At 38.3% G+C, this 24,786-nt stretch overlaps 1 protein-coding gene across 2 annotated transcripts in view; it reads right to left on the reverse strand.

Moving 5' to 3' along the window:
* The window catches only part of BRAF (B-Raf proto-oncogene, serine/threonine kinase), a 90,815-nt gene that overhangs the window by 15,740 nt on the left and 50,289 nt on the right, over positions 1-24,786 (reverse strand). Inside the window, exons 7-18 of one of the 2 annotated variants that reach the window (XM_071551140.1) lie at positions 24,450-24,569; positions 15,995-16,154; positions 14,358-14,394; positions 12,873-12,992; positions 10,103-10,239; positions 9,274-9,391; positions 8,535-8,619; positions 6,110-6,286; positions 4,672-4,718; positions 3,981-4,099; positions 3,130-3,261; positions 419-553 (exon numbers count right to left, since the gene is read on the reverse strand). In XM_071551140.1, coding sequence (XP_071407241.1) covers positions 419-553; positions 3,130-3,261; positions 3,981-4,099; positions 4,672-4,718; positions 6,110-6,286; positions 8,535-8,619; positions 9,274-9,391; positions 10,103-10,239; positions 12,873-12,992; positions 14,358-14,394; positions 15,995-16,154; positions 24,450-24,569 — 1,387 coding nt within the window. The remainder of the gene's footprint in view (positions 1-418; positions 554-3,129; positions 3,262-3,980; positions 4,100-4,671; positions 4,719-6,109; positions 6,287-8,534; positions 8,620-9,273; positions 9,392-10,102; positions 10,240-12,872; positions 12,993-14,357; positions 14,395-15,994; positions 16,155-24,449; positions 24,570-24,786) is intronic. The other variant, XM_071551139.1, reaches the window with a different exon arrangement.

Genomic DNA, 24,786 nt, shown 5'->3' on the forward strand with positions numbered 1-24,786 from the left:
AAAAAAATTAGATTCCTCCCCTCCCCCAAGCTTTTAGAACCCAAAACTTCCTCAGCAAGCATGATAAAAATCACGTTTTGTGGCAAAACTATCAGTTTCCCTTCATAATGCTGAGCAAAAAGGAGGGTATAAAAAATTTCTGAGCACATATACCAAGTTCTAATTTGTGTGTCTGTGATTATCAATATCACTATCTTCCAGCTGAAACTTTCTCCAACATATAAAGGCTTTTCCAAATACACAGGTAGTTTTAATGCCTGTGTTTTGAAATTAAAATAAGCACTTCTAATTAAACAGCACTAACCAGGTACTGAACCACTGCTCTTATGAAGTCATGCTATGAAATTTGGAACTGGCCAGTGAGTTTGTAACTTTGAATTCTAAAGTCTATTGAGAGTTAAAGAGGAGCATTTCTCACCTGTGGAAAAAGGGGTCTTTCATCTCTCTTCTTTTTTAAGCATTCTGCCATTAGTCTCTTCATAGCTTTTGGACAGTTACTCCGTACTTTGCTGAGGTCTGGAGATAGATATCCTCGTCCCACCATAAAAATTATCTTTATTTAAAGAGAAAAAAGATGAAAGGGGAAGAAGATGAGTCCATGGAACAAACAGTAACCAAAGATGAGTATTTTGCTAGACCACTTTAGTTCCAGCAGCAAGTTTTCTGCTCCCAGGAAACATTATCTGTTATTGACATTGCCAAATTTCTTAGGGCAATGCTTGCTATCCTATTCAGTACAGAGAAAAAAATAGATATTTCCTCCTCCTCCTCCTCCCTTGGAGAGATTTCTGTGAAACTTGAACACAAGTAAATGGTTACCATTTATAGCGATAACCATCTAAGGAACAGTTCTATGGTGTCAAAAACTGTGACAAAAACAAGAATAAGCAACTCTGTGGCAGGAACAGAATGTCTAAAAATAAATATTCCATGGAAGGAAATATTCTGTTTTATATTATAAGTCAACAGCAAGTTCACACTGGAAGGCATTTTAAGAAACACGTGGACTTTGGATATTAAACCCCTTACCTTTTGAGAATAAATTCTGTTATATACTTTTCCAATACAAAAGCTTATTCTTGACATCTGACCACCTTCCCCACCTCCAGAAAAAACTACCAAAGAAAAACTGTCTCTCCTCTGTAGAAGAGGAGACAGACAGGTTTTACATTTCTACAGTAATTCTTTGAACATGGAAGGCTGGTATTTCACCTAAGAATAAAACCTAAGCATAAACCAAAATAAACTGATTGAAATTAGGAAAACAAAATGTAAGTATGGTTTTAATAGTCTCTTGTACATACAAAAAACCCCATCAAACATCACCATGTCAAGCCAAAGCCAAATGCAATGTGGTTTGAGTACTGCAGTTGCACTGACACTAAAAAGCCCTTCTGAACTAGCCAATCAAAGATCCATTCATGCTGCAGCAGGAAATCGCTGCCTTTTCCGAACACTCAGACAGATCCAGCAGGTGTATCGTACCAACTATTTCATATCTTAACACTAGGGAAAAAAACCAATAGAAAACTCTCATGTCTCAAGCATGCTACGCATGTTATTTATACTAACAGAACCCTGGTCCTTTGTCAGCTTTCTGCTTGAGTCACACCTATGTTGGCATCAAGGAGGAACATAAAAGTCCCATATGGTTTCTTTAGAAATCCCCATGTGCCAGAGCAGCATGTCATAGTAGATACCTGTGAATCCCATCCCTTAGCTCTGCTGCAATAAGGTTTACCATTATTTCAAAATTCATTATTATTTATGCTTCAAATACTCTCTTTACAAATAACATAGGGATTAAACTTTTATTTTGAAACAGAGAAAAGAGATTATCACTACAAGAACAATCTAGAAGGTGAGAGAAACACTCTGAGGTGTAACAAGAATGATGCTTTGCTCACCAAGAATATTAGTTGTGTCACAGTAGCTGAGGTAGATGCACCAGAGAGTGGCAAATATTTACAACTTTTCAGACAGTAGACAAGAAGGGCCAAACCCCAAGACATTAGATCACATCATATATGGTGGCTTCACTTACATTTTAAAATTGGTTTCAGCATTTAATTGTAAGCACCTACGTCACTGGGCTCATCTTTCAAATCTCAAAAGGTAGAAACAAAACAATGTCAAATACTGTTTTTAGAAGGCTGAATCCATTTGGCCAGGAATCCAGACATTTTCCTTCTTTCAAAAGGCAAAAACAAAATTACAAAAACAAAATTAAAAAGGAGTCACTCCAAATTTGATGAACTGGGATGATGTGTTCTGGCATATATGGAAGCAGCCTTATAAAATGGCATTCACAGATGAACGTTGCTATGGTTGCAGTTCTCAAGTACTGACAGTGAAAAAACAAGAGATGAGGACACAGAAGCAACATAAATACATCACTTCTCAGACACAGAATAGTTTACACTAAAGATCTTGATGCATAGATACTATTTTCAGATTAGATAGAAATAATGAATCAGGTATGCCTTCCCAAAAGTGCCTACCCCATGGAGATAAATTACAGGCGTGTGGTATCATTAAGACTTATAGAATATTTATTCACAATTAAGTAATCTTCTTACAGGATTCACACACTCTGCAAAGTCATATACTCCACCAAGCAGGATTTGAGAAATGCTGATCTCCTGAAATTCAGTTAGATGGTGCATGCATTTCTCAAGAACGAAATGAATATAAAACATTCAGCAAGATGACTGTTGTTCTGTTTTGTCAATCCTGTAGCTGCACTGTTACTCCATGCAAGTTGAGGAGTGTGGCGGGGAGGGAATAAAGAGGAATAACTGCACACATATATGGAGGATCATCTCGCCTTTGCGGAACTATTCCAGATTACTATTAAGTAACCTGCTCTCTCCCTAAAAAGTATCCTGGCAACCAGTTCAGAAGCTGAGAATCTACACTTAATGCAAAAAAGAACACAAAGAATATCACAAGAGAAGTAAGTAAATTGGTGCTACGTGTCTGAGGCAGATCTAGAAAATGCAGAACTGTCATCTCACAAGACTGGAATTGGAAACGTTAAACACACAAAACACCAGAAAGTGCAATCCCCAAAGCAGAACTGATTTCTGTGTCAGGACACAGCTGACTGAAGTCAATCCCATCCCTTACCTGGTCCCTGTTGTTGATGTTTGAGTATGGTAACTGTCCAGTCATCAGTTCATACAGAACAATTCCAAATGCATACACATCTGACTGAAAGCTATATGGGTTTTTATCTTGCATCCTAATAACTTCTGGTGCCTGTATCATAAAAGGGAAGAATTAGTTTTCATTTCTCTACATCATGCTGCACTTGACATACCAGGAACAAAACACAGACTTTTCCAGAGTATAACAGAAGCAAGGCCCACTTTTCTCTTCAAATGTTACTGGGTACTAGTATAGAGTGGGTGCTGACATGAATTTCAAAATCTATGGCTGCATTTTAGCTTGGTGATCCCTTTACTCCTGTATGACAGAACAAAATGACCTTGTCCAGGATAAGAAGACATTTGGAAACTAGGATTATAAGCACACTGAAAAGAATGCCACCTAACAGAGCTTTAAGTTTTTCCAGGGAGAAAAGTTGAAAGTGGAGTTGCACAGGACGATGTAGTATGGAATAGCCATGCTTGAATCCTTAAGAGCATCTTACTCTTGGACAAGCTAGTTCCTCTGCTCCTTTGCAGGATGTTTTGCGTGACTTTTCTCACCTTCTCCTCAACACTGGATTAACTATACTCTTTCTCCTTAGCCACCATTTTCTTCTCAGCTTAAACCTCAGAACGAAGGATGAAGACACTAAAGTTATTTTGCAGACTACTGGAAAGCATATACTTAAAGACAATTGTTACTATTACTTTTCTTTTCCAGCTTAAGACAGCTTCTGTATGTCAGTGTGCTGGAGGGATGGTTGTAGAAACTCTGGCCAAAGGCAAACAAATTTGTTGAAACAAACTCAGCACTTCCCCCTTACTTACCATCCATAGAATAGATCCAGACAACTGTTCAAGCTGGTGGGATCCGCTCCATCGTGATTTCACTGTAGCTAGACCAAAATCACCTATTTTTACTGTGAGGTCTTCATGAAGAAAAATATCTAAGGGGGAAATGTTAAGGGAAAACAGACAAGAGGTGCTGGTCTTATCCTACAAGAACAATAAACAGCTACAAATTTGCAATATACACGTGACAGTTTTTACCACTGACCATCGCTGAAGATGGTTTTCATATAAAGTAGGTTCTAGGCAGCCAGCATGGTGAATTATGGTACTTACAGCATTACATAAACAATGACTGGGCCAGTGCTGAACAAATCATGGCCAGGTGGCTTTCTTGAAGCGCCAAGTACTTTCTTGAAATGCCAAGTATGAGAAAAGCTGAAAATATTCCATGAGTGAACTGGCGTTCTCTTTCATTGCATGCAGAAAACAAAGGATGCAAAAACCCCCAAAATTTCCTGTTATTACAATAAAATGAACAGAGACCATAGGAATCCTTCTTTTTTTGCTATTAGTGATTATTACCCCTTTCTCAATGAAATTTCTGTTTAGCAAATATTCATACACTAACAGCTTTTCACATCACTAAGTTAATTTCTGGCAGCAAAAAAATCCAGAACAACCCAGGAATGCTGTCACATTCCAGAATTACATCTCTGGGAAAGGATACTATTACTCTTGAGGTCTCTGTGGATGATTGACTTGGCATGCAAATAACTGAAAAGGAATAGGTGGGTTAAATGACATTTCGCTGATCAACAACTCAAAATTCACTGTATTACTGAAATACAAATTCTCTAGATATTCAAACTGCACATATTTATCCAGGTAATAAAACTTCAGTTACCCACAACAGTTTCTGCAACATTCACAGGAAATAAAAAAAAGGAAATGAAGAAAAAAAGCTTAGATTTCCAGCTCAAATCTGATGCTACTGATTAATTAAATATCAATTATGCTCTAACTTATGCTTTTCAACTGTAACTAAATATTCACAACAAAAAGAAAAGAACTTCAGTAGTTTTTTACGTGCCATTCTGTGCTGAAAGTTCTGCCTCCAAGCCTGAGACTGTCAAGACCCTTTGTGGGCTACTCACAGCTTTGCAGTAATGTGTTTCTAAACTGCAGGTGCTAAATGTGCTTCCCAGTCTCAGCGTGTAGTTGGGCATGCTGACTGCTTTTTAGTATAGGAGTGGAAAAAAGATCCCCTGATTGCAGTCTGGATAAATAGATGGCAGGGAACACAGAGCAGAGCACTTGCCCCACAGCATAGATACAGCCTAAATCAGGCAAGTAGTCTCCTGTGGCTCTTTGTTTAGTCAATGAGATTGGCACAAAACTGCTGGAAAAGCCCCAGTTTATAACTCTGATTGGAATCATGCTCACAAAACAGCTTCTGCATCTCCACTACCTACAGATGGGGCCTGGGGAGATGAGCAGGCGAACAGAAGGCTACGGCCGGTTGCTGCAAACACCTCCCAACTTCTTGACTGAAAACCTAACGGAATACTTAGTAGAAAAATGGCAAAATGAACTGCAATCATCATAGTGGTTCTTCAGCTGGAGGGCGACTTCTCTGATCTTACAGCAGTGCTCTGATTTTGACACACAATGTTGGTCTAGTTTTGTAAATTTGAACTCAGTGTCCCTCTATGGAAGTAAAGATTATTTACTCCAGCTGCTAAAATCTGTTACGTAGAGAGCTGTGATACTTAGAAGAAAAGGAGAAAAAGAATTGATTCTTTTTGCTAACAGGGCTGGGCTGTCTTGCCTTCTGCATATCTGACAGAATTCTGTCCTCTCATTTGCAGGGTGTTTCTTTATAAACTATGCTTTACCTCCTACCATAAGATTATCTGCATTGTGAAGTTTCTAAAGACTCTACTAATTAAGACTGTATGTCCCTATGTTCTGAAAAGAGGACACACAGTCTAATTTACTACTCAGAATAATAAACACTTCCCCAAATGCTTTAATGATCGAGACAGGACCCTGGGCTCAGCAAAGTGAGCAGGTAGCTGGCCTTACTTGCCAATGTCAGCCACAGTGGGAAGGGGAAAGCAAACATTGCCCCTGAGCTTATTTGCAGACAAGTGATAGATACTTACTCCATGCCTTGTGCAGTCTGTCGTGCAATATCAATTAGTTTGATCATTTCAAATTTGGTCTCAATGATGTGTAGATGGTGATACAAGCTGGACCCTTCACACCACTGTGTAACAATAGCCAACTGGGGTTTTGTTGAATAACCCATGAAAAGCAGGATATTCACATGTCGTGTTTTCCTGTTTAAAAACAAATAAAAATCAGCAGGAAATCAGGCAAAGGCCAGGCAGATCTATCACAGTCTACATATATATTTCCAAGCATGAGTTGGGTCAATCTCAATTTTTACTAAGATAACAGTTAAATGCATTATTCCAGATGTTAGCCTTTCTGATCATAGTAACATGGAATAACTACTGCTTCCCCTAAGCAAGCACTTCAGCACAGCTCAGCTCAGGACATGCTGCTACCACTAGGTCCCCATGGACAGAAATGGTTTGCAGGCAGGTCTGCTTCTATGTGATCTTAGTCAAGCTACAAAATGCTGCTGCCCATAAGGAAGACATCCAAAATGAAGGTCCAGTCTCAGAGGCTTCCAGAAAGGACAACTTTTTTGTTCACATACCATCAACACACTTCTTTGACAAGCCTGTAGTTTCTCTTAGGACTTTTCTGACAACAATTTGTACTCTGTATGAAACCAGCACACAAGAAAGGACGGAAATACGTATGAAAACCACTTCAGCAAGGTTATGATATGAACTTGTTTCCAAACAGCACTTGGGAGAAAGTGGAGTTCACCACAGAGATTTGGTCAGATTAAATCAAACCTATTTCAAAGATGGAGCAACTCCATACAGAAGAACTTCCCAATGAACAGTATAGGAAGGATTATCTCAGTAGGTATCCAAGGAGATTCAAGGTCTGAAAGAATGCACTGATACACTGTGAAATCTGAAATCTTCTCCCCACCCTCCAGGACAAGTCAACTACATTCTTACTATCGTCAAATGGGAAGGAGAACTAGATACCTCAAAACATACCAATGGGGTTTTACAAAGATGAGGCACTTAAGAATTATGGAATATTTCCTAGCTTTCCCAGGGGCTGAGTTAAAATAAAGGTAATCCTTTCCCAGCACAGCTTGATATCAAAGGCAGTCAGCTCTTTGCTGATGAAACCTGACAGACCAAGCTTAAAACCTGTGGTAGCTTGTTAAGACCATGCTGTGATGGAAGATGGCAGATCTATTTTATGTTTTCTTATATTAAAAAGGTAACATGGGAGCCCAGATGAACCTTTGTCCTTGCAGCAATGCAGACTAGGACAGTTCCACGCTACGTGACTGTGCCTTTTTCAGGTTCAAGGATTTGTCAAGTGATGCTGAGAGTAACTGCTGAGGGAACAAAAAATATGCAGTTTCTTACAAAATCTTGCAAAAAATCCTTGCTAAAAATGAAGCATAATGGAAAAGGTACAACTACAGGTATATCTGCCTTGTCTGAGTCAAAGGATAGAACAAGACACTATGTAAGTGCTCAAACTACCAACAACTGAAAAGGCCTGACTCCAGTTACGGGACAGCTGGCAGAAGTCTAGACCCGGCTATGAAATACAAGATTTCTGATTTCATGAAGTTCTGTCAAGATTATGTCAAAAAATTGAAGAGATATGGAAAGAAGCAAAGAAGCCTCTACTTCCATGATTACACAGCTTTGAGTTTTTGGAACTAACATTTTCTTGGGGAAAAATGCTGACCATCCCCTTTTCACCATGTAGCTTACTGGGGATGTTTCTGCAGCACAGGCACCCAGCTCAACACATCAAGTTTCCAGAGGAAAAAGCCTCCATGCTATTTTGTTTCTTAAAACTGAATTATACTCAACACTGCTCAGGATTGCACTTGGATGCAATGTTCTTTCCCAGTAAATGTCCTATCATTTCATGTTGATGGATCCTCTTAAAAGCAGAACCTGAAACAAATACCTTCTCTGAGAAAGTACAAGTAGTAGACACAAGAAAAGCAAATCAAGAAGTGACTTTATAAGAAATACATTTTTAAAAAAACACAAAGAGAAATTAATGCTACTGAACAGAAACTACTAAACAACACATAATATGGGCAGTGCTGTAACTAAAAACCAACAATTAGTCATGTTTTCCTTCAATCTCAAAACACGAATGAGAGCAAAGGCCTACAGCTCACACTTAGGCTTGACTGTGCCCTGGGGATAGTATAATAGCAAAAACCAGTCCTGTCCTGAGTGTTTGGACATACATATATTGACAAGATAGGCGTGCAGACAAACACATACAGGAGGGGGAAGAACTAGCAGTGAATACAAAGAAATATTTTTAAATGTCAAGTTATTTTTTCTGCCATCACGGAGGAGTAAGACCAATGTGTTCTAATGGAAATCTAAAATTCAGTGATTAGTAAGGCACAAATTTATACACATTATTTCATGCCATTAAAAATAATCTTACCTGAGCACTCCTACTTCATTTTTGAAAGCCTGTAACTGTTGAGGTGTGGGTGCCGTAACATTCAACATTTTCACTGCCACATCACCTTTAAAATAGCAATTTTTAGTAAGTGCCACTGATACATATTCCTCTATTGAGAAAATGCAACACAGGGCACATTAAGATACCCTGTATTCTAACTTTCATGAAATAAATCACTACAATATTAAAATAAGTAAATACTCAGTAAAATGTAAAAACACTATTTTTACTTTCCTTTGAGAAATTGTATCCAAGCCAAAGCTACTAAAATATACATTTGAAATCCTCATTCATAAAGATGGATTCTTCAGCCTAATAACTATGATTCATCTTTACGCTAATAATGTCTTAATTCAGAATAACATGCAAGACATGAATTTCTAAACAATATGAAGTTCTTACACTACTTATTAATTTAAAAATCATATTTACAGCCCTTCAGTGGACTCTCCCTATTACATCCACATCTCTCTTGTACCGAGTAGCCCAGAACTGGACCCAGCATTCCAGGCAGGAGAAGGATCACCTCCTAGACCTGCTGCAATGCTATGCCTAATGCAGCCCAGGACACCACTAGTCCTCTTTGTGGGCTCATGTTCAGCCTGGTGCCCTCCAGAATCTCCATCATGTGCCTGCAAAGCTTCTGCTCCAGTTGGGTGACCCGTGACAGGCAGCACAACTTGCTTAAGAACAACTGTTTGCCATGATGGCCACATACCATGCCACTTTCCTTTGTAGACTGTTCCAAATGACCCAGATCCTATTCTTTGTCCAACTGTGATCTGTCCATCTGGTATCTCCCAATCATCACTTGAATCTCGTCGACCAAGAGTTTTCTTTACATATATATAAAACCAATAAAAATTAATAAAATTAAATTAATAAAAATTAAGAAAACCCATGGGCATTAATGTCTGTGAAAACAGTTCATATCATTAAAGTTCTAAAAACCTTATTTTTCCAAATACTGTTTTTGACTTTCCATATCAGCCATACACCAAATTATTTCCTGGTATGAAATACTTGCCACAGCTTTCTGGCAGTGTTAAAACCAGAAAATATTAAGAAACTCTTACCAAAAAGAAAGTCACATTTACATTTCTATTCTTATTCAATCATAATGCTAAACTGTGAATTCAAAAAATGCAGTTATTTTAATGTATTGTTACCTAAAAATTTGTTACATACATTTATTACTTTCAAAGTTTACAAATCACGGTGGGAAAAGTTAAGCTGCTGTATGAAGGGAAACTGGCACTACAATGTGAAGCACACCAAACATTTGGGTGCAATGGAGTAAAAGTGAGTCTAGTCAATTATTTAATTGATTTAGATATCAGTTCCCCAACTACTTATTAGTTCAACATAGTTTTAAAGTGGTTATCCCACTCCAATATTTATTCATTTAAAGTCCTCTACCATTGCCATAGTCATCTTCAAAATAAGATGGCTTGGATGAAAGAAAAGTGAGAGGAACACAGCTGTGTAGTATTTCTACACTATGAATATACCATACTACAAATGAAAATAGCTGATCTTTTTCTTACCATTCTATTTCTGTCTTCTGAGGATGAGGATGATTTCCTTTCCCGTTGCGGTCCTGGCGATTTCTGTAACGCTTTCACACTGGTGAGTGACCCAGGCAAAGAGGCAGGAGGTGTTGCAGACAAACCTGCAGTTGAGCCTAAATTTCAGAAACAGGATAATTTTATCTGTAAGAATCCAGCTTACAAGAATGCATTGATATTAGGTGTGAGAATTGTGTTTAAGATGCAGTATCTCCAAACATCAATGTAAATGTCAAGAGGGAACAAACACATCCTAGGAACATTGTCCTAACACTAGATCAGCGCTCAAAGTCTCAAACTGCAGGAAGAGACAAGTCTATACCAAACATCCCTGTATAGAGAGTCCCCAGTCTCTTGTTCATGAATTATCAGAAGTCTTTTTAAGTAAGAAAAGTATTTTAAAATGTATTTTTTAATTCCATCAGTTTATTTGAATAGAAAAGTAGTAGCATTTTAGTTAGAAGCATCTATCTCAGAGTTCTTGTAGCTAAGGTTTTAGGAACCTCACAAGTAGCTGAAATACTGTACTTTGGAATCAAGATAGACTAAATGCAAATAATTTAAATGTTTCCTAGTTGAGTCTCCAAGTGCCACCAGAAAACCATTTGGCTGTTTTAAAGCTATCTGTTAGCAGAGAGCTCTTATTTAAAAAATAAATATTAGAATGTGGAAGGGATTAAAAAAGAACAAATACTTTAGTTAGCTATTTGAAGCATATTCTATGAAACAGAAAAAGAACAGTATGTCTGTAGCCTGTATGTTATCTAAACAAATCTATGCAGGAAAATGTCACTAACAGAGCTGTTCAGAGCCCCAATGGCCCTTTACAAATAGAACATTTCAAGTAGACACAGCTTTTTAAAATACACCACAATTATTCGTAACAAGGTTATGCTGACCCTTCCAATGCAAAGGACATAAAATGGGGTCAACTGTTAATTAAATTCATGCTGCTCTGCTAAACAATGTATGTCATTGTACAAGACCTCTAACATTCCAATGCCTTCTCTCACATTAGTGCTCTGGGAAGTGGTGGAAGACAATACTTCTCCTCATACTCTTTCAGCAGCCCTTTTCTTAACCAGAAAGTGCCTCCTAACGTCAGCTTGAGCTCAAAAACTGACTTTGTGACTTTTAAACCTGTTACTCAAGTTCAGTCAGTCAGTGCATGCCAATTTCTCAGACTGTACATATTCACCACTGTTCTTACTGTGCTAAAATCTATACATTCAGAAGTAGAAGCACAAAATAATGACATACCAACACATCAAAAAAGGGACACAGCATCTGTAAACTCTGTCCCACATGCTAAAGCAACAATAATGATGCATATTGGGCATCCTAACTACATTCATAAGCAGCTGGAAGCCAGTGACCTGAAGGACAGACTTGTGTTTATGCTATGGTCATTATACTGCCATATATTTATTATATGATTCATCATACACACATGGAATTCAACGTATGATGTTTCCAGAACATGAGCACCTTTTCAAAGGTTTGCTGGGCTACAGACCTTCTCTGCAATAGCAAAGCTCTATTAGAATGTGTTTCCTTTTGAGGTAACTAAACTCTCCTACTTTATTTTAATACTACAATATAGAAACACTAGTACAATATTCATCCTTCACCAAAAATGCTTACAGCACATGGCAGAACATTGTAGTTAATCTGTTCATAATAATACCAGATGGCCTGTTTTCCAAGTTATTAGAGTAAAATACTTCAGATAATGTTGAACTTAAGTCAACAGCTTGGACTCTGAAGCTGTATGTAACATATTCCATTCTGTAGCCAGTTTGCTTGGTGGGAACACCTGTCTTCTTACAAAGACTTCTGGAAGAAGTTCGTAAGGTACATTCTCTTGATACATTCTGAAACAAAAGTCTTTGAAACAGCCAAGATGGTAGCATTTGAAAACCACACTACATGCACTGAACTGATCATTTCTACATGTACAGACACAAGGGTTTACATTCCATGCTATTACTCAATAGTTGGTTTCTCCAGCATATAAAATCCCACAGTGTTTTGGGGATTTTGTGCAATATAACAGATCCATTGACACCTTACAGCCTGAAATACCCCCGGGGTCAACATGAGAATCTAAGTGTCTTATTTTACTAGTACAGGACAAAAATTGTTTCAGTGGAAATTTACTAACTAAATAAAAACTACATGGTCTAAACTATCTAGGACCCCAATGTGGTGTCAATAGCATGTTCTCAAAACAAAGTATTTGTTGAAAGTTGGCATGACATATTATTGTAAAGCTTGCAACCTAACAAGATATCAATGGAAATGTTTACAATTCACATTTGATTTCCCAGATAATTCTTCAAAACAAAGAATATAGAAAACTGTTATATAGCACTGAGCTGACTTAAACTGAACAGTCAAGGAAATTCTAAGTTAAGGACATAATTTTTTCTTTAAAATCACTGCAATGCAATCCAAGGACCATTGTTTAGAAAAATTATGTTAAGGTCCACAGAAAAACCTCAACTATGAAATTCCTTGCCTTTGAAGATTTAAGTCAGACTTTATAGTCATCTTCAAGCGTGTAAAGGTGAAAGTGAGTATGTGTGAAAAGCACATTCAAAGCATTCCAGCCAGGCCAAGCAAAAAACAGAGGTGTTTTGATAAACTCACACACTTACATACACACGGTGTGAGGGTGAGGCACAAACAGCATCTGTGGTTTTACTTATTTTGTTTGGGTGAAAACAAGAAAGAAGAGCCCAACTACCTCTGAACACTGGGCCAGGCTCAAAATCAAACACTATTTCACTGGGGACAGAATGAAGGAGGGGACTGGGAGTCCGGGATTGGTATTTCCGAAGACAGCGCATCAGCTGGTTCAAAGGGGCTGTTAGAGAGAAAGAGACGGGCAGGCAGAGACAGAAAGACAGACACACAGAAGAAATGAAAGAAGTCATGGGAAATAACTAGGATGCTTTGACTCCTATTCATAGATTGCTTCTGTACTTCGAAGGAAAAAAAAAGTCAATTACTAATAACACTGTTTCAGGACTGGGAATAGCCAATAGTTTCCAGATGCCAAGCAGACAGTTTATGATCAAAAGTTAGAACCAACATGATTGCACAACATTTAAATGCTGGACAAAATGGGCAAAACTGTGGAAAGCCACATCTATCAACACATACAAAAATGGCTAAAACTGGTAACTTTCAATTAGTAAGCTTGCAGCTTTAAAGGAAATTTGTTTTTAAAAAGTGTTCTATTGCTGGCATAATTAAAGACAACTCAATCAAACACAATGCAGTAGGCAGGTAGCATCCTACCAAATACCAGATTTGCACGGGACAAACAAAGTCAGTGACAGTACAAAACCCGAGAGATCAGGAAAGAGTGCACTAAGGTAATTCAGACCTAACTTATGGCTGAAGCAAGTTATAATTAGTAGGAGACAACTGTGTTACTGATAGAAAGTTGGAAAAACTGTCATATGCCTGCCCTACTTACTACTTCTCTATTTCCAATATTTCTACTTAATATTATAGTCATAGGAATATAATACAGCACATAAGAAGCCCTCTCAGGACTTCAAAAGCCAGTGGGAGAAGTGACTTAACAGGCCTGTGCACAACACGTAAAGAAAAGTAAACCTGGTACTAGTTCTGACTTAGCTGTGAATTAGGGCTGTGCATTACTGAAGGAAACAAAGAGTTGGCTTTAGTGTAAGGTCCTAACAACCTGCTTCCAAGAGCAGCACGGGCATGCAGTAGAGCAAAGCAGCAAATTCAGCGGGGCAGAGGGGGAGAAGAACGGGAGTATTTCACGCTGCTTTGGGATGCAGCAGCTCATATGGAAGGCCCATCTACCGTGTTGATGGTTTTCAATGAAAACCCCCATTGTTTTCATGGGTGAAGAGGTAACAACAGGTGTAAAAATCTTTGAGAGAGACTTGGGAAGTTGTTATGTATCTGTGTAGCCATGTAAGTGAATGAGTATGTGTAAAACTAAAGTAACTAGATACTATTCCAAACTTTTTCTCCTTCCATCTCCCCCGCTCCCAGAATGACCAGCAAATGACTTAAATCTTTGTGAGACAAATACTAAGTTCATGGACAAGCAAATGTAAATTCACTTTTTGTTCTAGTCATATTTTCTTGTGTGCCTGTGCTTTGTAGAAGGAAGTAGGGGAAGGGGAAGGGCCAGAGCCACTGCGTAACTAAGTGTGACACAGTAGTTAGTTTAAACACTACTTACCTCCCTCTCCTCGTAAACCCTGGTCTCTAATCAAGTCCTATAAAAATTAAAAAAACCCTGTGTTTAATTTAGGTATTAACATTTACATTCTGGAATCAATTGAGATCAATCTATCTGAGAATCCATAATGTCATATGTTATCCATGACATAAAAGTGGTTTCCTATCCTGACTTACTAATGGCAGCAACTCCAAAGAACTATTTATAACTACTAAACGTCTCAAAATTAGTTGCTTTAAAACAGCATCTCTCAGTAGTAAAGTGGAACGTACACTATCCAAAATAGATGCTGACATGAAAATACTGATTTAAAAATGCAGTTGGCCAAAATGTATGAAGAAACATGGAACCAAATGTTCTAGTTAGTGCTTGTGGCACAAATGATCTGAAGTGTCATATCAGAAGCTGGGACATCAATTTCCTGTACTGAGGTACATCAGTCAGATGAGTCCCATTTAATTTATTCTTGTAACAACACACCTGATTTGCATAGCCAGGCACACTCTGCTCTTCTCAGAAATTACTAACTGCAAAAGGTTTCCTTTGCTTGCAATCCACTCTGAACTGAGAGTATCTTTGGCAATATGTCCAGACTAAAAGCAAACTACACTAAGGATTTTCTAAACAGAAGTCGAAAATTCTAACCTTTCCATCTGTATTCTAACAGTTTTCATCACAAAGCTTTTTTTTCTTGTTACACAATTATCTTTGTTCCCTTTTTTGTTACCCAATTATATTTGTTCCCTTATACACCTACACTGCTGATGAAAGCGCTGGCTATGCCTCAGCTGCACCACTGCCATATGTAAATGTCTGCACAGCCACGCTCTTAAAATTAACACTTCACCTTTCCCTCAGCTCACAAGCAAAACAGATTTTGTGCCTCAGTGTCCAGGCAGACTTCAAGACTGCTCATCTGACAAATGAATAATTTCTAGAGAGCAGGTTTAAATGTAAAATACAAGTTGGATACATTGGCAAAATTAAAAAGAGGTTGTTGTGACCGACATTTTGAAAAGTTTTAACTGTCCTTATACTAATGTCAACCATTTACCCATTCAGAGATTTCAAAATGTGGAAAAGAAATTAAGCGTAGCTGCTTGTGAACACTCCAAAAGAATGCTCAGAACAACATATACTGGACTCTTGAAATCTGAAGGTAATATCACTATATCTGAACTCAGTTTAATTTAATAATTTAATTTTCTTCAATGCGAGAAATTTTACTTGGAATATAAATACTAAAAATCTCTATCTTGCATAAAAATGTGTTTAACACACAGAATGGCTTGCAAGAGTAGTTACTGGCTCCAGCCAGCAGCATGAGCCTTGGGACTAAGGACAGAAAAAAACCCTGCAGTGGTTTGTGGGGAAAGATTTCTTTGAAAATGAAAAGGACAGGACTGTCAATAGGCAGTTCTGCTTCTGGAGGATGGATTGTGTTCTTACAGCTCTCAACAACAAAAAATGAATCTATGCAAAAATGAAAAATAAATGATCCTTGAAGACTCTGACAGACCACTGAGGATTAACTTAGAAATAAAGCCCTTGTGTGCTCATGATAAACTTAATGCACTGATATTCAAAAGGAACACATCAAATCTACTATTGCTGATCTAATTGTTACTAATACTTACATCAATATTGACTGGCTCGATTGTATTGATGTGGACATTGGGAGCTGAAGAGGATCGGTCGCGTTGCCCAAATTGATTCCGATGGTCTTCATCTGCTGGTCGGAGGGGCTGTGGGATTGGAATGGATTTTGAAGGAGAAGGACTAGGGAGAATTGGTGGTCTGAGAAACAAAGTCAAGGAAAAAGAGGATTTAGGTCTACAAATGGCTTCAAACACTGCATAGTGGGTGTGGTAAGTCCTTTTCAACTATAATAATACATACATAAATAACCTGATCTAAAGGTCTGAGTAAGAACAGTTGTATAATGAACAAACTCTATTCCCCTATGACCAATTGCAACAACTCTCTGCTGCACAAGCTACCTGATTACATGGCTGTGACGTGTTATGAGTTAAAACAAAACAAAAAACTCTACTATCCCATGCCAAATTAGTAGTAAGAAATCCTGATCTCAAAAATTCATGTACCCCAACATGCAATGCAGACAGAAAGATACTCTGCCATTTCCTCTGAGTCAATGCAATACACTCTTAAATTATAACCCACTGAGAACTGAAAATGCTTAACATCTCACATCAATGTCACAGTCAAAAAAGTCACAAAACAAATTGTATGGATAGGATTATTGTTCAGTGAGGAAACAGTGAAAATTACATCTGGTCATTCAACCTAATCAATTAATGTATTATTGATACTGAAAATAACATGGCCAATGTACTAATGATAATAAAAATAAACATACAACCTTTTAACCTCAACCTGTTAATAGTAACTTTGAGCAGCGCATCATTTCAAAAGCTATTTAATGTGCTACTGGTAGGCAATGCAATAGGTTTGACTTGAACAGTAAGTGTTCAGACTACACAGACAAGATTCTTCAAGAAATGTAAACACTGTCCATCATAAATGTGGATAAAGTCCTTAACTTATGGAATAATGAACTGAATATTTAAAACATAACACATCTAAACACTTGCTTTTTTGTTTGTAAAAATGCAGAAGTCACTCCTTTGGTTATCTGTTAATTAAGTTAAAGCACAATAAATTGGCAATTATCTCTTACTCTTGTCAAAGTCAGTCCCTGTTATGTCTAATGATTCAATCTGATGAATATAAGGCAAAAGGTTAATGAAAACATTTGCCATCTTCGTCAAAGAAAACTGTATGTTAAAGTATACATGGTATCTGACAACAAGGTTTTTAGGAGTTGGATTTTTTTATTTTCTTCCATGCTCTAAGAGAGGCGTGGAGTTCTCCACCCATTCAGTGACTCAGAGATTAATTGCTATGCCCACAAAGGCAATGCCCACAGGGAGAAGGTTCTGAAATAAAACACAGCAGCATAGAGCAGCAACAGGTCCTGGTGCCACCTCCTGTAAGTAAATGCTTCTTCGCCTTTCCAAAGGTATTTAGAGGCAACTAAGATTTTCCACAGGATCTCTTGGCATCAGGTCTGCTTTAAACACTACTATCCTACCTTTCATTGAAGAGTTTATTCAGTTTGGCACTGGTCCCAGAACTCAGTGCTATCTGTATCCTAAGGACCTGTCATCTTTTCCTTCCTGGCCAACAATCTCACAATTGAGATTGCCAAAACTAAGCACTTGTGAATTAATGCAAGCAACAGCCTAGTAAGACTTGTGGTAAAATAATTAGAGTATGTTTGGGAAGTGGGCAGGGAAGAAGAGGGAAGGAGTTTACAAAACCAGTTATCTATTGTCATGTGACAAGAGTATAAATATTAGGGTGACACTGGGAAGCAATGAACTGAAACTGGCAATAGACAAATCTCTGAGAAAGGGCCTTGAAAAGCCCAGCAAATTCAGAAGATGCTCAGAATTTCAGAACCATTTTTTAAATCCAGTTGTTGTACATGTAAGCTGAAGTTTTCATTCACTGCTAAAGTGCCTTCAGGTAAAGTATCTTCTACTGTAGCTGAGGAAGTTTTAAACTCCTGAATGCTTTTGTAATGAAATGATGCAACTAGAACTCACATCAGGACATGGGACACTGCACAGATCAGGGCTCGGTTGACATTTTAAGGAGCTCTATTTTCATGTTTAGGCAAGTGTCTCAGATGTTGCACAAAAATTGCAAGTCTAAAAAGTATCTCAGCCAGGCCAGTACTGTCATTGTTGGGATAGCTAACTCCTGCTCAAACCTCCTGAGAGTTCTCTGGTAATAAGGATATTGAAGGAAATGTGTAACAACATCCACCAGACCATTGCAGTAGGAGTGACCGTGAGACACTGTCTGAGCTCTGCTAGACGGGAACAGAAGCAATCAGATTTTCTGTGACCATGAGTAACCCAACAGAGAGAAAACCAGACTGAAGAAATGCTGTTTCAGTTACATCCTCCTTTGAGTCATAAATGGTCATCTGCCACATCTGTGTTTCTGGTCACGGGTCATCACGTCCATCATGTTGCTGGCACAGATGGCATGCTACGTCAGAGATGTTTGAAAACAATTCCAATAGTTTCTTCTACTCATTAAATTCTAACCAGGGGAAGTCCAGATCTTCAGAAAATAATTACAGGCTGATAAATAATTCCTTTTTTTGAGTCTCTGAGCTATTACTGCAAGGATCTCTGGGCTTCAGACACCAAAGAACAGAGAGATGGGAAACTCATAAGCAGTTAGCCATGTGCTCCATCAGAATTTCATTAATGGGTGTCCTTGGGACACTTAGAAAAAGGTAGGTTGTTTTTGGTAAATGAGAATTTTGCTTGAAAAAGTGAAGAGAATGACACAAGTGGCTTGCTAGCAAAAACTGCCTACTGAGATCACAAACTCAGAAGATACTACCATCAGCTTCTGCCTGTGTGTCGCAAAACCGGTATCCTGATCTGCATCAAGATCTTGATGTACTAAAAACATGTCACTGCAAGGAATGCAGCAATCATCTCAGCTATCAAAAGCCTGTTCTTACAGTATGCCTAAATTTTAATTGCTCTAGAAGAGCAAAACTGACACTGGAGCTAAAAGGACCAGCCATCATCACTGGAAAATGGCGACATCATCTATTCCAGGCCAGTCCCACAACTAGTTCTGTAGACTATGGAAAGGTAGTGATAGAAAACACAATGATCAAAAAAATAAGGAAAGAAGGGAAAAAAATGAAAAAAGGTATCATATACATTAGGCTGAGGCTTAAAGAAGTAGCAGTTTGAATACCAGGATCTGAGTTTCTGTTGCTCCTGTGACCTTTGAGAGCTGTTTAAAACCAGATGCTAAAGGAGACCTTCTACAAATAAGATCAATATTGGAGTGGTTATACCACCTTGTCTTGACCACTTTCCCCCAGCCTCTTAGATGTGGGCATTCCTTCAACAAATGATTTGCAGCTTCTGAGACAACAAGTTGATAGTTGTCAAAACCCAGTTTAATGTTATAACCTTTCCTGGCAGTATGACCATGTATTTGGGACAAGTGCATTGTTCCCTCACTTTTTATCAAGGCCAAACAGAAAAAGCTTTTGTCAGGAGACAAGAATAACTGAATACAAGATGTGAAATTTTTACACCCTTAAGCAAGCATAGCACCACTGTGTCCACAGATTTACTGTTCCACAAAACTGGGTTCGTAGGAAAGAGTAAAGTAACTTAGAAAAGTGTCTACATATGGTATGTTATATACAGACAATTTTATAAAATCATATACAGTACCTCCACCAGATTTTAAAAAGTGTAATGATATAAGTTCCTTCACTTTAAATATACAAAAGAAGGTTTTAGTACAGATTTTCCTCATCTCCTTTAACTCCCCAATGTGATGTTTCATAAATGTTTAAGAGCTGGTCTACTCAGGAAAGATTTTTCTTCAAATACATTTTTGGGCTTCAAGTTTTTTTGCCTGTACCTTTATTTTGCTGCAGTTGGGCAAATGTTTAAACTGAAAATTCACATTCACCTAGCTTCAATCACAGGGTGTGCACCAGACCCTTTTAAAATGACTGCACCTCTACTGGACTGAGACTTTCCTGCTCCCCCTCCCAGCATGAACAAGTGCATCTCAGTTTGGCCACAGAGCTCGGTGCTGTACACACTGTTCACCTGGCAGGCTGCACACTCATACCCAGGCCAAACCTAAATGTGCATCAAGGTGCTTTTTTCAATAATTTTTTGTTTGTTTGCTTATACCAGAGTATGACTGGATTTGTTTTTTGTTACTGCTGTTAATGAAGGACACAATGCACTTCCATTTTCAAGCAGCTTCTAAGGACTGCTAAGGATCTGGGATACAATGGTATTTCAGCTACACCAGCAAGGAAGTAAACTGTAAATTGTGGAGGCCAAAGAGTTCTGATCTGATTATTGTGGTACTCCACAGATACTACCAGAAAACATAATAATTATTTTTCCCCCAACTCTACAGCCTGGAAATATTCAATAACCCCAAATCAAATGTTGGAGAAAAGGACAGCAGTACCAGTTTGTAACTATAAGCTGAAGATCACCCTTGCAGCATCCTCTTAAGTCAGTCTAGAAGCATCATGGGACAGCCCTGTAACAGTCACTACCTCACAAACATTAGTGCAGTTTCCGTATCATGATAACTTTTTTTCATTCATGTTGGCTTGTAGGTGAAAAATAACTGCTAGGAATATCACAATGGTGTGTATTTATTTATACTGGCCTTTGAGCCCAGATCAGAGCTAGTAACAATAACATTTCCAACAGCTTCATGTACCAGGGGCTATCAAGAGAACCACACTGCTGCTGTTAGTCCTCCAAACCAGGTTTCAGTTCAATAGCATGTTTTTGCAAATAAAGTTTTGGGGAGCAAGAGGTTTCTCCCACCTGTTATACAGGCTAAAAGTGATTTTTCTAAAAACTCTTTCAGCTCAGCAAGAATACCTATCAAGCTGCATTTTGTAGGAACTTTGGAAACACTTACATGGAAAGGCCTGGTGCCAGCATATTTAGGGAAAAATTCCATTGTTCCACAAAATAAAAAACAAAGCTTTTGCTCACTTAAACACCACGGGATCTAAATGCCATTGTAGCACTAAATACAATATTGTAAGACTGTATTTTTGCTTCTTTGGCTTTTCAGAAGCTTTTCGAGACATTTAAATATCTTTGGCTGAGGCAGAATGATCAGTGAACATTTGGAAGACAGAAAGGAAAGCAGAGGTGTTTAATCACAGGCTGGAGCCTGCTCAAAGGCAGGGACTGGCAAGCTTCCAAGAACGGTGCACCAGACATTCCCCCTTTCTTCTTCCAACTTAGAAGATGAAGCATATTGGGAAATGCTGTTTTTCAAAGAGCCAAGATGTTGCCAACTTGCTTACCAGCAGTGTTCTCCCTGGAGCAAAGCAGACATTTTCAGCTTTTACTGAATGCAACCTGTCCCTGTGCTATTCTAAGTCTTACATTCACTGCACAGGTGACTTACCCTGCCATAACACCTGCCTCGTGTGTGCTGAGTTTTGTCCAACATCCTATCATCTAAGAGAACTGAGGAAAGTTGAAAAAGGTAAGTTTGAAATATTTTGAATGGCTAATCTCTCCCTTTTTCATCTATCTGAGACCGAGGGAACTGGGTTCACGCAAATTCTGTGCTTGTATTTTATGAGCAAAGACACAGAGGAAACTATGACAGTGCAATGAACAAAATGAATACAATGTATTATATACAGTTTGCTTACTTCCATTTTATTACAGATGGATCTTATCAGGGAGACCTACACTCCTTGCATTTCTTTCCAGTTAACTGCAGATTATAACGAAAATGGCTGCTTTGGCACAGAGGACAGTGCAAATAAAAAGAACTAAAATGAGACACAAGACCTAATGTGGAGGCTGGACACACTTTTATATGGGCTTCAGAAATGTGCAAGTGATACCATATCTGCTCCCTCATCTTGGGGTGGAACTGCCTATGGCTTTCAGTTGGAAGTATGAAATGCTACAGGACTGAATTGCTTTGGGATGTTACATGACCAAAGTGAAACAGTTCTCCAGCACGCTTAGCAGCTTTACTATCATGTCCAATGGTCTTTTCCTTTATGTCCTTTTCTTTAACAAGTTTTTTCATTTGATTCCTTGACAATGTCTCAGCATGTCACATATGCCTTTGCTGTTGAGCTTGTCTTGCAACACAAACTTCCTTTCTTTGGGCACTTTGCCTCCTGCTGGAATTCCTTCACAAGGCTAGAGATGATGAAGGATGTTTGCCTTCTCTCTCCTCAGGTTTACCAAAAGATTAGTAACATCCATTCCTCTGTGGGCTGTGCCATGCAAGATGCTAGGATAACAGAGAAATCAAAGGAAGAGTTATTAATCTAATAAGTGTTATGAAAACACTGGTTCCTCATATTTTACATCCCACTGCCCAACTCAAATTTCAATCCCTTATTCTCCTCCCCGACAAGACAACCTCAAATGTCACCCTTTTTTCTTTTATTCCAGTTGAGCTGTTGACCCAGACTGTAGCAACACTCTTTAACAAAACCATGGGTAAATATATGTTTTTATGAAAAGGGCTAGCTTTTAAAATTCAGATAAATTAGTATTTTCACAATTATGCTTTTAAAAAGCAGAAAAGTGTTGCTAAAGAAAGGCAAAAAGATAACTGGAAAAAGGTATGGACAGTGCTATATGCTCATATAGTAACATCTGAGCTACTTCTGTAAAGGAAATACTACACACAGATGCCTGGGGGAAACAGCATGACTAGCATGCATATTACTTTATGAACACCAGCTGATAATCATAAATCACTTTCAAAATTAACATAATTTTGCAGGCATGATGTATGTCCTTTTTTCTTTTGCTTGTTTAACAATAAAGTGTATAGCAAAGCAAGGAAGTAAGAAGGAGGAAGCCAACCTTTTAGAACTTCTGCAATTACAAACATTTACAGATGCTGCACTTGGTGAAAGCACCTTAACATCAGTTGACAAGTATATTTAAATGTTAACATTTTTACATATGTCAAGTTAAAAACCCTGAGGCATTAACCAGCTTTGGTCTCAGCTTTTCCTTTCCGTTTTCACTTCACAAAACTAAGACTGCTTGAAGTAGTGCATGTATCAATTAAGATAATCCACACTGTTGTATCCTCATAAACTGGTAAGAATGAAGTAAAGTGAGGCAAGCACAATTAAGAAGTAGGAAAATTTAGAATATTAGGATTAGGACTATATAAGTGTCTTTGGCATCTGCTGGTGTTTGACACAATTGGTATGAACAAGTTTCCTCACAGAGTAACAGTTCTAGCCTGGTGAAAATTTCAGCTGTACCATGAGAAAGGCAGAGCCTGGTAACAGCAGCCTTGTCCACAAGCTGCTGTACCAACATCCATGGGATAGAAAGGCAACATCCACTACCTGCAAGAGGCACTTTTGAATTTAATTGAATCTGCACAAAATAATATAAATAAGAAGATAATCTCTGTACTTACCAAATTAGGTTCCTGCTGCAGGACTGTCAGCTATTTTCCTGGGAGACATTATATTTCATCTTCCATAAAACAGTCTTGGCTGTCCAGTGAATTTATCTTCTAGTCAGAGGCCACAGGTGCTTGTGTAGCTTCCAGTTTGTTTCTGCTTTAGTTTGGGCACAAAGCTCAGTAATCACAGAGAGCCTCTCTGCCAAATTCAACTCAACTCCACGCAGCACACAAGTCCTGGGAATGGTTTGCTGAAGGCTTTTGTATTTGGTGTTATTAATAAATCTGCATCAGGTTTCTTGACTGTCATACACATTTCTGAGTTACTCTCTCCCATAGATTTGTTCAACTCCCCAGTGCTGGATTGTGTCATTGATCTCTGCTACTGGGAACATAACCTAAATATGGTCACTTATCTCTTCAAAGAGAAAGGGTTCAGAATCTTTGTTGGAAATACAGGGAGAATGGTCAGTTTCACAGGTCTAATATTGCAAAACCTGGAGCTGCAGCAAACTGATGCTATTGGTATATCCCAACATGAACAGGAGGAAGACAGCTGGTCTGGAGGACACTAAAGCAATGTGTGTACATGGAAAAGCTATTAAGCAGTATTACGAACCTGGAATTGGCACCTGTTCACACCAACCTTTTAGTGGTGTGGTTTATCCTGAAACTGAGGTATGTCACTTCAAGGCAAATAAACCGTAGTTTGATAACCAACTAAAAGAATTTGTGAGTATATAGTTTTGGTTTGTATTAGTTTTAAGTATAAAATCTTTCCAGTTTAGACCAGGTCAAAGCCATCATGAAGAAGAAATCAGTTTAAGAGGGAAGGCCCCGATTCTACATACAGTTATACACACATTTAACTTGGGTTCATCACTAATTCATATAATGCTGTGAATGAAAACATTCACTTCTTTTAAGGTAGGCACAGGTGGATATATTCATATGACAAGCCAGACTACAAAAATGTAGAGCTGCAAAGCAGTATTTTGAGTGTTTCCAAGCACAGCACTGAAATGTTGCTATTAAACAGCAGGAGTAAGGTCATACCCAACAGAATCTGAGGGGGGCACTGAGGGGTAGGATCCAGATGCTGGGGTGGTCTCTCCTAAGGAGGCCTCCTCCGGTGGGATGGGGTGATGTTCAAAGAACTTGGAGACAAACAGCAAACTGTGAGGCAAGAACAAAACAAAAACAACCTAACTTGTGCAAAACCCAGAAGCTTCACAATATAACACTCAAAGACTACAAGAAATCCTCAAAACCTCACTGATCAAATTCTAAATTTTAAAAGAAAGATTACACTAACACATTAAATCAGGAAAATTTGTTAAAAATATTATTTACAGAGGACCAAAAGATCATGGCTTAAACATAACCTTTGTGC

This window comes from Pithys albifrons, chromosome 3 (assembly GCF_047495875.1).
Source record: "Pithys albifrons albifrons isolate INPA30051 chromosome 3, PitAlb_v1, whole genome shotgun sequence".
In the NCBI taxonomy this organism is placed as follows: Eukaryota; Metazoa; Chordata; class Aves; order Passeriformes; family Thamnophilidae; genus Pithys; species Pithys albifrons.